Source organism: Oryctolagus cuniculus, chromosome 8, assembly GCF_964237555.1.
Source record: "Oryctolagus cuniculus chromosome 8, mOryCun1.1, whole genome shotgun sequence".
NCBI lineage: Eukaryota > Metazoa > Chordata > Mammalia > Lagomorpha > Leporidae > Oryctolagus > Oryctolagus cuniculus.
The window spans coordinates 117,106,337-117,119,895 of NC_091439.1; the positions used below are offsets into that span (position 1 = coordinate 117,106,337).

The 13,559-nt window shown below is 51.4% G+C and overlaps 1 protein-coding gene across 3 annotated transcripts in view; it reads left to right on the forward strand.

The window, feature by feature from the left end:
- Positions 1 to 13,559, forward strand: part of CSMD1 (CUB and Sushi multiple domains 1) — a 2,053,194-nt gene that overhangs the window by 1,988,014 nt on the left and 51,621 nt on the right. For all 3 annotated transcript variants that reach the window (XM_070047233.1, XM_070047234.1, XM_070047235.1), the window contains one exon: positions 2,134 to 2,307. In XM_070047233.1, the coding sequence (XP_069903334.1) occupies positions 2,134 to 2,307 (174 nt within the window). The remainder of the gene's footprint in view (positions 1 to 2,133; positions 2,308 to 13,559) is intronic.

A 13,559-nucleotide genomic window follows, 5' to 3' on the forward strand; every position in this document is an offset into this window, starting at 1 on the left:
CTGGTTTCCCAGACCATAGCATAGAGCTGGATCCAAAGTGGAGCAGCTGGGACTTGAACCCATGCCCATATGGGATGCCGGCACTGCAGGCGGTGGCTTTACCCACTACGCCACAGCGCTAGCCCCATCTTTAGCCCACTTCTGCTGAACACTGAAGTTTCCAGACACGATCGATCCAGCTGTCACAAATGGCTACATAGGGATCTCTGAATATCACAGATCAAGGTGAAGTTCACACTGTGTTTGGGAAAAGGCTTAATGAAAAGCACATAACATAAAAATCCAAATCCCACTTGAATTCATTGACATTTGGTGCAGCAGATGTGCTGGCAATAAAGGCACAAGATAAGAACTCTGCAGTGGGTCAGCAATCCCAGAAACTGACCGGCGTGGAAGTTCCCCACGGCCAGTGTCTGAGCCGTGGAAGCTCCCCACACACAGCCAGTGTCCGAGCCGTGGAAGCTCCCCACACACAGCCAGTGTCCGAGCCGTGGAAGCTCCCCACAGCCAGTGTCCGAGCCGTGGAAGCTCCCCACACACAGCCAGTGTCCGAGCCATGGAAGCTCTCCACGGCCAGTGCCCAAGCCATGCTGTGCTCCGAGACCGAGGTTCCCGGAGAAGGGTCCTAGCCAACAGTGTCCGTCTGTGCCCCAGCAATGCAGCTATGCTGTCTCTTCTTGGAACGAGATCCACCGAAATACGCGGGCTGGTCTCGGATCACATGCATGATGTTTTCCATGCACTGAAATTGTGTGCACATTCTTTACACTTCGGATTCCATTCCCTCGGTAGGTCCTGATTTGTTATGTCACAGTCAGCCGACCTTGACCAAGCCAGCCATGCACAAGCCGTAGCTTCCCATGCTTGCTCTGCCGGCTTTGATTGCAGACCCTGTGTGGCAGGTGTTGCTGCCAGTCTGCCACAGAGCACAGAGACCACACAGAGATGGGGCTGAACCTGGCTAGCGCACAGCCAGGCTCCGTGTTTCTCGTCACCATTACCCACTGCCTGTCACCACTCTTACAAAGGGGGACCTGAGATGTGTTGCCCTGGGCACTTTGCACATCACAGCTCCTTCCACGCTCTGAGTCTCCGTCCTGAGACTTTTACTCAGACCTGTTTCAAACGCGAATAAGCCTCTGGCCCTGATAACTTTGTGATTTCCTTACTCCTGGGAACCTTTGAGTTTCTGTGCTCAGACATTTGTGGATCTGAAGTGCAGAGATTTAGAGGGTGTCAAGACTCGACGATGAAGGCGACTGTTCATTTATCCCTCACCGGAGGGCTTCTTGGGTAGAAATGGACGTGACTGATGACTGTGCTGGGACAACCAGTGCAGGCTTGGGGTGTGGGGCCGCCCTTCCTATGACTGAGTGAGGCAGGCTTGGGGTGTGGGGCCGCCCTTCCTATGACTGAGTGAGGCAGGCTTGGGGCGTGGGGCCGCCCTTCCTATGACTGAGTGAGGCAGGCTTGGGGCGTGGGGCCGCCCTTCCTATGACTGAGTGAGGCAGGCTTGGGGCGTGGGGCTGCCCTTCCTACAACCAAGGGAGGCTCCTCTGGATTTCTTTGCATTCTCCGGGAGGTCCTGCCTTTCCCATGCAGTCAGCATTCTTATGTAGACATGCAAATGCTGCAGGTAACAAACAGGAACACTCAGCGCTACTACAGTGGTGAGAAGTTGTAGATTTCACCGCCACACTTCCTTGTCTGAGCAGGTTGCCTTTGATAAGGATGGTTTGCATTCCTTCCTTCCTGAGGGGCTGGCATAGGCATGCAGTAGTAAATCACTTGTGTTTTTGATATGGATGAAGAATGGACAGATCACCAGCTCCTTGGACAGCTGTGCTTGTCAGGGAATATATTTGAATTCTGTATGCTTTTCAGGAAAGGGTTGGCTACCTGTGAGGGTGAAGAAAAAGTAACGCAACAACATGCGTTAGAAACTTTCTAAAGTGTGCTGGCATCTGCTCTGAACTGTTACGTGTTCCCTTCAGGGTCATGAGAGGAGGAAGCTTCCAGATGGTCGGTCAGTCAAGTCCTGAGCGGACACCCCTGCTCCATGGTCTTAGAGTGGGGACCGCTGACCGGTGTCGTCCGCAGCCCTCCTAATGCTCCCGTTCCCCTTTCCTCTAGTGATATCCTGTGGAAGCCTGTCCTTCCCCCCCAACGGGAACAAGATCGGGACGCTGACCGTCTTTGGAGCCACCGCCATATTTACCTGCAACACGGGCTACACCCTCGTGGGCTCACACGTCAGAGAGTGCTTGGCCAACGGACTCTGGAGCGGAACCGAAACTCGGTGTCTCGGTAACTTCTCTAACACACAGGAACCTTCAGCGCAGACCGCGGCGAGAGCGCGGGCGCTGTGCTGCCGTGGGTGCTCTGAGGGACACTCACCAAGTCCCGCCTGGTTTCCGGGGTTGGGTTCACGCGAGGACTTCTTTGAGTTTCTAAAGGGATTTTGTCTGTAATCTGAGCAGTAAGTGAAATCCATTAATTCAATGAACTCCTAAGTGGCATAAAGAGCATTCCACAGAGAGCTGGGAACATAACCACACTCAAACGTCATCCCTTTACGACACACAAAAATCAATTTCAGGCCGGCGCTGCGGCTCACTAGGCTAACCCTCCGCCTGCAGCGCCGGCACACCGGGTTCTAGTCCCGGTCGGGGTGCCAGATTCTGTCCCGGTTGCCCCTCTTCCAGGCCAGCTCTCTGCTGTGGCCCGGGAGTGCAGTGGAGGATGGCCCAAGTGCTTGGGCCCTGCACCCCATGGGAGACCAGGAGAAGCATCTGGCTCCTGGCTTTGGATCAGCGTGGTGCACCGGCCATAGTGGCCATTTGGGGAGTGAACCAACGGCAAAGGAAGACCTTTCTCTCTGTGTCTCTCTCTCTCACTGTCCACTCTGCCTGTCCAAAAAAAAAACCAGTTTCAACAATATTATACATGTTATCTTTCTACAAATTTAAAAGTTAGGTGGGCAAATGCAGAGGATATTAAGCTGAAACAATTAAGCACAGTGAATTTTTTAAATGCAAGGAGCAATAATTTAAACCAAGGCAGCTTGGCTATAAAGCAAGGACTTTTTAACCTCAGGATCATAGCTAGTGTTGCCAAGTCACTTCTGTCTCCTTTGTCAACTGTTTGATCTCCTGGAACAGAGGCACGTGTGTGACACAGTTGCACTGCCTTGATACTTGGGATGAGTATGGACAAGTTTAGTGACAACCTGAAGTCAAGCCTGTGTTACGCCCCACCCCAGGACAGGTGCCGGGAGTGATTCCTGCTCTTGGTTGCCAGGTGCTATTGATGATCTACCGTGTGATGATTTTATTTCCACTTCTTAACCATGGTTTGAGCTACCCTTTGCCTGGGACCGTGCTGAAGTTTCCACCAAGCTGAATGGCCTTTGGTGACCCCTGTGGGAGCAGATAGTCACAAACGGAAAATGACCTAGAGTAGCAATGGAAGCAGAGGATGAGAACTATTTTTTTTTAATTAAGAAGAAATCTGTATCATGCCAAGGTTTCAGCTCTGAGAAAGCACCAACTCAAAAACCAATCACTTTGAAAAATGAATCATGGCCGGCGCCGCGGCTCACTAGGCTAATCCTCCGCCTAGCGGCGCCGGCACACCGGGTTCTAGTCCCGGTCGGGGCGCCGGATTCTGTCCCGGTTGCCCCTCTTCCAGGCCAGCTCTCTGCTGTGGCCCGGGAGTGCAGTGGAGGATGGCCCAGGTGCTTGGGCCCTGCACCCCATGGGAGACCAGGAAAAGTACCTGGCTCCTGGCTCCTGCCATCGGATCAGCGCGGTGTGCCGGCCGCAGTGCGCCGGCCATGGCGGCCATTGGAGGGTGAACCAACGGCAAAAGGAAGACCTCTCTCACTGTCCACTCTGCCTGTCAAAAAAAAAAAAAAAAAAAAGAGAAATGAATCATGCCGGTGAGGAAGACTTGGGGAATTGCCCGGACAAGCAGACGATCTGTGAGGAAGACTTGGGGAATTACACGGACAAGCAGACGATCTGTAAGAAATTCAGTCTGCAAGCAGAGACTATTCTAGGATAAGTTCAAGAGAATGAAATACAGTTTTAAGGATAGTCTTGGAGGATAAGTCCACTATGAGCTGAGAACAAGGTAGGGTGTCAGAGACCATACAAATACTAATAAATTGTGTCTGAAATCAGGACCGGATTAACTCACTGAAGTTGACATTAAAATAGTGGCTGAGAAGCAGAGCAGAGGGCTCAGCTCCCTCCTTGGTTCGGACTTTTCCACTTAGAAGAATTACTATGGCAGTGCAGAGGTAGGAACGCGCTTTTATGTCAGAAACTGGAAGCCAGCGCCAGGAACTCCGTCTGGTCTTTTCCGTGGGTAGCGGAGATCCAAGTACTCGGGTCCCCATCTGCTTTCCCCCAGGCACATTAGCAGGAAGTCGGGTTGGAAGCTGAGTAGCCAGGACTTGAACCAGCTCTCTGATGTGGGACATGGACATCCCAAACTGTCCCTTAATCCACTGTGACACACCTGCTCCACACGTATTTTTGTAGGTGATCTTGGAGATGGTTTCACAGGGCTGATTGTGCATCTGAGTACCTGCCAGCTATTTAGAAATAATCCTTAGAAGTAGCGTATGGAAACTCAAGACTGACGCGTACCTTTGGGGAGCACATGGTAATAGTACTGGCTGAAGGAGTGAAAATGATACTGCAAGACAGATATAGAAATGCCTAAAGAAAGGCTGAATGTGTAAGGAAATATTAGAGATCAGTGTAAAATTTCCTTCCAACGGAAAAATAAAGGACCTGCAAATGCGTGTAGAGAGAAAATTCTGACAGCGTGGCCCGAGCAGAGAACTCTCGTGTTTAGGGTGAGGGGCGGTCGTGAGTGCGGCTTGCTCTGACGCCTGCGCGCAGCGTGGTGTGGCTGTCTGGGAGCCCAGATGCTCAGCGTGTGGAGCCCATGTCAGTGCTGTGACGCCGTCCACGTGCTCCGGCGAGCAAGCCCTGTGTATCTGCAGCGAGCGGCTGGTAGCCCGGACTTGGAGGCTTATGTGGCAAACTCCATCACGAGTTGGGCCAACAGAGGAGTGAGAGTGTAAATCACAGCTGTTTTAAGATCGTTAGAATTCCATGCGGTGGGCGACGGAGAACAGACCAGAGGTGGACATTGTGTCTCATCTCAGAGAGCATGGAGACCCGTGCTGGCATCTACAGCCTTCATCGTGGCTCCATGGGTGGGAAAGAGAGAAGCTGCAGCACAGTCAGTCAGATGCATTCACAAGGGCCAGGTCTGGGCTGGTGCTGCCGTCGCGGCCTCAGTGTGGAGCCGCACGCACGGTGTGCAGAAAAGTCAGTGTTAGGACTGAACGTAAGGACTGCCCGCGTGCGTGTGTTTAGCCTGGATTTTCTGCCCAGCACTGCAGAGAAGGCTTTGCAGAGTGCAGTGTCCCTGGGTGTTCCCAGCACCGGGTGCCCTTGGAATCTGGGCTGCACCGAATCCGTGTCCACCATGCTGCCTGTGTTCGTGATGTAGGAGTATTTTTGGCAAAAGTATTTCTCCAGGTCGTGGGTAAGGTGGCTTGTTTATTTTTAGGACTAGAAGAAAGAATATTTTTGTCCTGGTTGATCCATTTCTGTTGAAAGCGGATCCTCTTTCTAGTGTTCCGGTTGTTTCCAGTGATTTCTAGCAATGAGTATGGCAGATGGCTTGACCACAGAAGCAGAGATGGCTGAGTTGGGGCGGGGGGGGGGGTGTGTGTACATAGTGCCATCACGACTGAACTTTGTGAACGTAGCCGCATTCAGAGAACTGCATTTAAGGAGGGGAGATCGATTGCTTTGTCTAGCATCCGACGATGGGATCCATGTTGTGTTGAAGGCCCTAGTGTGAACCCTAAGCCAGAACTTTTCAGAGAGTTTCGGGTCTGTGTGCAAACCTCATTATAGCTGATTTGAGGCACAGGGCTGCATGTGTGCACTGTAGTGCATCCTTGCAGAAGGTCTCCCCATGCTTGATCCGCACTCTCATCGCTCTATCTTGATGGGGGCCTCCCAGGGGTCTGAAAATTAGCCAGGACTTGTTCTAATTTGCTATCTGTGCGAGAATGCTGCAGATCTCACTGGGCTGTGGAATTAAGCGCTGAGAATCCTGACCCCATATCTACTCTAGCAGGAGCTGATAATGCGTCAGGGGAGTGTTGTGTTCCATGCTCCCTTAATTATTTTCCTCTGCTAATCTTCCCTGTGGTAATTTTCCTTGAACCCTGCAGAGAGCACACACACTGGAAGGAGGTTGTACATTTGTAACCAGGTCCCCCTACATTAATCTTTTGATAACATTTGTGTCATTTAGACTTTTCAACTCATAATCACTACCATCTCTCCCATTTCGTTACCTCTTTGATCTGCAGCATTCAAGATGTCACAGATAGAGGCATTCCCCACAGAGGGAACATTATCTATTTTTATTAGATTGTGTTATTATCTGAAGCAAGCTTGCATCTGCTGCACTATAATGACCTATGTGGAGAGGAATTCCTTTGTAAATAGAGTATCATAGTGACATTCATGTGGCCAAAATGGCTAGATGACAGGGCACAAAACAAGACTTGAGGCTGTATTTTTTCATAGTTCTTAGAGAATAAAATTGGAACATGGTTTTCAAATGCCTCCCTTTTTGAGAGGCCCACATGAAAATGTTTACTGAAGCAGCAGATAACAATAGTACTCATGTGGTAGCAAAGGACGTGATCACAGCAGAGCAGGAATCCTCCAGAGCCCTTTGGTCTTCGCTGCACGGCAGTAGGTTGTTGTGTGTTAGTCAGCGACAGGAAGTCTTGGGGAACCCCAGTTCCTGTTCTCTGGGCTTGCCTACACGCTCTCCTTCCCAGGGTGGAGGTGGGGGTAGATGTGGCAAGGCTCTCAGCGTAGCGTTTCTGATGGCATTTCTGACTGCGATCTAATAATGATCTTTTAGTTCCTGGAGAAACACTGTGTAGCATGTGAAGGGTAATAAGATATGCTGCGTCCTATTATGGAATTCATATCTAAGAAATAAATGAGGCGAATACCAAGTATACTTAGCAAAATACTGGGAAGAATAAATGGCAAAAGGGATATACAAACAAAGGACCTCAGACATCCAGGCAGGGGTGGGAGGGACTGCGAGACTGAGAGGAGTGAGAACAGAGGCAGCCACTCCTGGTGGCTGGAAGTTCACTGAAGAAATGGGGCAAAGTTACTACAGGGATGGAGACTCTGGGCACAATGGCCACCACCACTCAGCTCGCGGCACTCCGCCTTGCGTGGACACAGCGTGTATCCACAGGGCAGATGTTCCGGGGGCTTCCGCAGGGGCAGACATGGCACATGGATGTGGGAAGCCATTCAGCTGCCTGCTGCAGGTCCAGTGCAGGGCTGTGCTGTGGGACCAGAGCGTGGCACTGTTGGTAGACGGCACAGCCTACTAGGTAAGGAAAAGCATAATGCCACCTGCTGAATTCAAAGTGAAGCCAAACACCAAAAATACTAGATGTCTGAGGATTTTAAATACATAGTGCAAACAACAGGCTCTCCTATACAAGAGAAAAATAAAACTAGGAAACAATTTGTCTCATAAAAGTAGGAAGTAATTATTTTAGGATCTGTCGAAGGTTGCATACAAAGGGCGGTTCTGGACTAAGTTTTGAGGTGTGCGCAGACAATTCACAAGACACAACAGAGAAACAAACCTTAGGCAGATAGTGCAGTGCATGCCCAGGATAGGAGTAGAAAACCTGCTTCAGAGTGGAAGTGCAAAAATAAGAGTAAAGATTTCCTTATTCCACAACGATCATCCGAATTATGCTACTGGCTTGAAGGTTGCCTTGTGTCAAATACTTGCCAAGGAAGGATGCTACACAGATCAAGGGCTGGCTTGTCTCAGGAGTTCACATCCTGTGTGGCGCAGGCAAAGCTGCTCAGAACCACCACAAGCGCTTGGAGGGGCTAGTCTCGTGGGTCAGTATTCAGATGTGTCCTTTAGCGTGGGAGATGCGGAGATCTGCACGTATCCACTGATGTTTAATGTTACTCGGGGTCTTTCCTGCGTGTGAGTGGACCTCATCCATCTGACATTTTGTGGCCGTTTGTTGAAAATCAGGAAGAGTTTATGAAGTGGCGTTGGAATGCACTGCCCAAATAACCCCGGCTTTACCCGGAGGCGGACGAGTGGGCAGAGTGCAGCAGGTCAGGCGTCTGAGCCGCCTCCGGCGCGGCGCACGCGGCAGCGCCTGCTATTTTGCAGTCATCGGAAAGCAGAGGTAATCACAAAACAAATGTTAAGGTCGACTACTTGGTTCATAGATTTACTAAAAATGGATTCAGTTCTAATCCCTAGACCAATACTTCGTATTTGTGCTGATAGAAACTGGCACATTTGAAGGTGACCTTCAAATAGGCAGCACCGGGAGAGAGCTGTGTGTGTGTGTGTGTGTGTGTGTGTGTGACCTATGAGGGGTGGGGCCAAGTTCCAGGGTTCCCGTTAAAGCTCTGATTCCACACCTAGGGTGTGAGTGTCTTAGAACAGGAAGGTGGGACATTCCCATTGCTATAGCAGTTTTCTGTGGGGTTAGAGGGAAAGTGAACTCGACTAAGTCGCCAGACTGTGACCCATTGCTGAAGTCCCACAGGTGCACAGCTTTTGGGAAGCTCTCGGCTGCCTTCCTTGCATTCGAGGTGTTGCATCCATGCGCGTATCGTGAGGTTCCGGTGAATTCTGTTTTATGGTCAGAGAAGCACGAGCCAGTCACTCAGGAATGTCGCCCCGAGTGCCAGGGCACTGGTGTCCAGCTGCAGAGTGGGAACCATTGCACTGTCCAAAACAAGTGCGCAGCAGCCCAGCAAAGCAACAGAATCAGTCAGTGCCCAAAGCTGCCTGTCGGCAAGGCTTCCTCTCCAGGACATGGCTTCCCAGGAACGGGCAGGATTCTTGCTGGGGTGCACGCCAGGGCACTGCTGGAACCACTCAGTCAAGAACCCATTTTCAGAGTCCTCTTCTGGGACAGGAGAAACGATCGTTCTCTCAGAACAGTTTACCATTTTCACTACGACAAGTGTGCAGCAGAATTTAGAGAGGTCTTGTCTTCTAGAAAGAGGCACTGAAAGCCTGGCTTCGCCGAGGTCCTGCTGTCCTCTGTTAAACTCCATGAACTACAGGAAGAGCGCCACCCCCCTCCCTGTCCTGGGTGCCGACCACGCTGTGCAGGTGCTGATGGAATGGCGGCTTCCCGTGTGCCCCCTGCAGCCTGCAGTCCGCGCTAGACTCACTGAGGGACCCTGGCCACTTTCTGGGCACCCAGGTCCTCCTGCACCAATGCCGCCTGCAGGAAACCCTCCATAGCAAGACAGGAGGCATCTCCTGGCTCCTCCTCCATGTGTTGCCCCAGTCTGCACTGAAGTCCACTCAGTGCATCGTCCACCTTGCTACTGATCTCTATGCTTAGGGGAAATCAGTCTGGCAGATTTTATTTCTTCTAAACCCGACTTTAGAGAATGTCTAAATATTAAAATAAATTCTTTGTTTGCTACTTGGGACAGTCTGACCAAGGTATAATACCACTTACAGATGGAAGCAAGAAGACAGCTTCCGTTACCTATAGGAGGGAGTTGACTTCAGAGCTCTCCCAAGCTCCAGGCATAAGGGAATCCCTGTGCAGACACGGCAGCCCATGTGGACTTGCCAACGGTGCACACAGGACCTCAGCTGTGTGGGAGTCTCGCAGGGTTCCTCCCCCATGGCTCAGCTGGTCTGAAGAGCCCTCGTGAGGGCTGGTTTGGGGGTATAGAGTGAGTCGCAGACAGTTATCTGAGCAGACGAAACCAGCACCCTGCCGTCCAAGTCTGGCTTCTGCCACAGATGCTCTCAGCAGCAAGTAGGGGCGGTTGGCGAATTGATCTTTGTGCAGTCAACGTTGTGCTCAGCATGGGAAATGTAGAGAAAGTGGAGAATATAATGTAAGATCCTAGAAATCTGGTGGTAATAGTATCAATTCATGCATGAACTAAAATTGCAGCAATTCCCTTGGATATTTCTGTCTACATATGTTGAACTAAAATCACAGGAAGTGATAGTTGTATAGCATCTTCTAATTCTTTGGTCATTTGTATCAGGTCACGATTAGGGGCATACTAATAAGTTCATGAGTAAAACTGATGTGAGAGTAAGAAGAGTGACTGACACACTTGGCCCTCCAGGCCTTTCTTCTCACACACTAACAGGACGATTTCCAGACTAACACTTCTCAAGAAACCCAGGGTTTGTGACCTCCCAGGTGTGACTGTTTTTGCTGCAGAATTGCCTGTGGAAAACATTAGGTGATCTCTATTTAAATTGAAGCCAAATGTCCTGAAATGAAAAAAAATAAACTAGTGAATGATTAGAAAAACCAAAGCACCCTGGAGTCTGGCTTCTTGGTGTGGCGTCCACCAGATGACCACGTTGCCTTATTTAGGTCACTAGATACCTGTTGAGAAGTGGGCGGCACTGCACTCATGCCAGTTTGTCTTTCATTCTTTATCTTGCAGGAAGTAGTGTTGCTTACCTTGCCTTCTACTGTAAAGGCTCAGTAGAATTTTAGCAACCAAATGACTCTTGGCAGGTGAACCGAGAGGAAGTGGAGTAAAACACACAGTGTTGTAAGGCGGAAAGCTCCTAGTGGCTGCCCCCCAGGAAAGGCACAGTCTGGCCCCGTAACTACCGTCTTCATATCTTAACAGAGGCCAGATGTCAAGCAGTAACTAATGTCTGATTTCCACGACTAGACTGCCTTTCAGATCGTAAACGTGGCCCCTTCTGTGGAGAGCTCTGTCCTCCGTGTGACGCAGCTCCCTCGCCTGCCTCTGATGGGGGTCAAGCACACGCCCTCAGGACCGTGCTCTGTCCATCACTCTGTCGCTCTCTGGTCACACCGGGGTCTTCATTTACTCAGTGGTCCGAGACCGTTGCTGAGCTATGGGAAAGCATCGTTAATCACTGTCAAGTAGATGAGAGTAGCAGCGTAGGCAGTGTACTTGGAGTGACGACGCTAAGGACAGTCGTGTCAAGTGGCAAAGTTACTTCACTTCTACTCATATCCGCAAATACATTGATGTTTGATGTATTCTCAACCCTGCAGAAGCGTGGATACAGTTCCACACCCATAGGGTGGTGGATTCAGAAAAATGCTTTCCGTGTGTGGCGTTGGTGACCGAAAACCAGGACCACATAAGGGTTTTAAAAACTACATACGAAGGTTACAGCACAATATTATAGAGCAAGAGCTTCTTAATGTCTCATGTGTTATAAGCGACGTTCTGTGTTGAAGGGCAGCCTGTGATTGCTCTGAGGCTGTGACTGTTGTAAGGGGAGATCCAGTGTAGGCTGGAGAGTGAGTGATCTACAGTTGTGTACTGGCTCCAGATGAGGGTGCCCTGTGGTCCGCGTCGAGGCAGATCGGGAAGCCACAGTTCTCCATAGCTGGGAGCTGCCGTGTCCACCATTACTCAGCCTGGGAAGCCGTGTGGTCCGTGCTTTTCACGTTGGAAGCCAAGGCTGCAGGTGGTGATGCTGCCGCTTCTCGCCTGTCGAGGGGCTGAGATGCCTTTGAGAGACACACTCTGGTTTCCTTGAAGTGCTCAGGGCCAGTCCCTCTGGGATCTGCCGTGGCCATGAGTTACACAAGAGTTGGGGGAGACATCCTGACTTCTAACCCGGGCTCACCCTCCCCTGCATGCCAGTTCCTAAAGTGTGCCGTTACCATCTTGGCCAGGAGCCGGGCTTCTTTGCTGGACTTTCACTGGCAAATGCACTTGAAACACAGTGGTGAACAATTTTTCTTCAGGTTTAAAGTGAGTCTGGTCAGTCGTGTTGGTCCAAATCAAGGATGAGCCTGCACAGGCCCAGAGCCAGGGTGCTTTGCCGCCATGCACTTGTCTTCAGGACCACTGTGGCCTGCATCCCCAGTCCTCCCTCCTGGAGTGACAGTGGGGACAGGCTTCAGCAGGAACCCCCCAGTGCTGTCCAGAATAACCCCCAGGAGGCGGGTGGCCTCTTGGAGGACCTGATGTGTCATGGTGGCGTTTGTTTCTGAAAATGAGATGTTTTCTGCACCTGAGATGTCCTGGGCAAGCTGGCCTGCAGCTCCTCAGACTCCGGCGAGCTCTGTCGCTGGGACTGCAGTAACAGAAGATCCATTCCCCATGATGACAGCCTCTGGGGACGGGCGGCTCTGGGAGCCAGTGTCCTGTGTGCCCTCTGAGAGCACTGAGGGCTCCATTCAGTTCATGGAGAACATTGGGCCTCACACAAGCCCCCTGCTGCATGGGCTGGGCACGGGTCTGGTCTGCACAGAGCTGACTTCATCAGTCAGCTGATGAGAGACCTGGCAGGGCAGAGGTCAGCCGCGCAGTGCGGTGGTTTGGCTCTGACCTCCTGTGTGCCTCGAGGCAGAGAGAGCAGGTGGCTTCCTCCATCTCCCCTTCACGGAGTCACCTTGCTGGCAGGTCCAGTAGCAAATGGAAGACACAAAGATCCCAAAGCTGTCTTCCACGGCAATGTAGATGGCAAGCGCAGATTCTTCCAGAAGGACGAGGCTGACCCCAAGCGCAGCACCGTGACAAGTGCACAGTTCTCCCAGCTCTGGTGTTCTCTGCCCAGCATAGGGCACCCGCCGCTGTGGACTTCGGTGGGCGAGTGAGTGGCAGGGGAGTCCACAGCGAGACAGCCTGCATCTGTTCAGCCACATTCGCCGCCCTCCTCCTTGTGAATGAACGATTCAGGGATTGTAGTGAACATTTCCCCCCTTACACATCCCAAACCCATGGATCAGACCCTTTTAAATGTGAGCTTTTCTCAATGCCCGTATTCCGTGGACTAAGGAGACTTTGTTTCCATCTATGAGGAGGGAGCAGAGGAGAAATGGGCTGAAGACAAAGGAGGGGGGGAGGCAGGAGAGGGCGGAAGGGCAGGGAAGACATGGACGGGGAGTGGACATGGGTAGTAGGTGCTGCTGGAGACGACAGAATCCCCTCTCCACAGCCTGCACCAGGCAGCGCCCCGGCCACTCAGCGCCCGGAGAACAAAGATTCTCTCCACCTGCTTCTCCAGCTGGACGCCCCCCCCTCCCCGTCAGAGCTGCCTCCACCACACTCACCGGGCGCATTCTGATGTTTCAGGGGCCTCCGCCCCAGTGTGCCCTGTGCCCGCTGCGGTCGCCCTTGGGTCTCCCTTCTCTCTGCACACACAGCCAGGCCCAGAGCACTGAGTTTCAAACCCCAGCTTCCTCCTCTTCTCCTGAGTCTACTGCGTCTTCAGGAAATGTCTCCCCTGAACTCTAGGCATCCATCATCATTTATTTTACTTCCAAATATTGAGAAAAAACATTCAAATTTAAAAGAAACACTTTGTAAAATAAGCATCTGTACTATATATGAATGTAAGGGAGATATTGTGTTATGTATCCAGCATTGTCATTGACAGTGCAAGTGAGCCCAGCATGGACGCACGCTTGCTACGCCAGATGGATAATCTTCCGTTTTTAACCT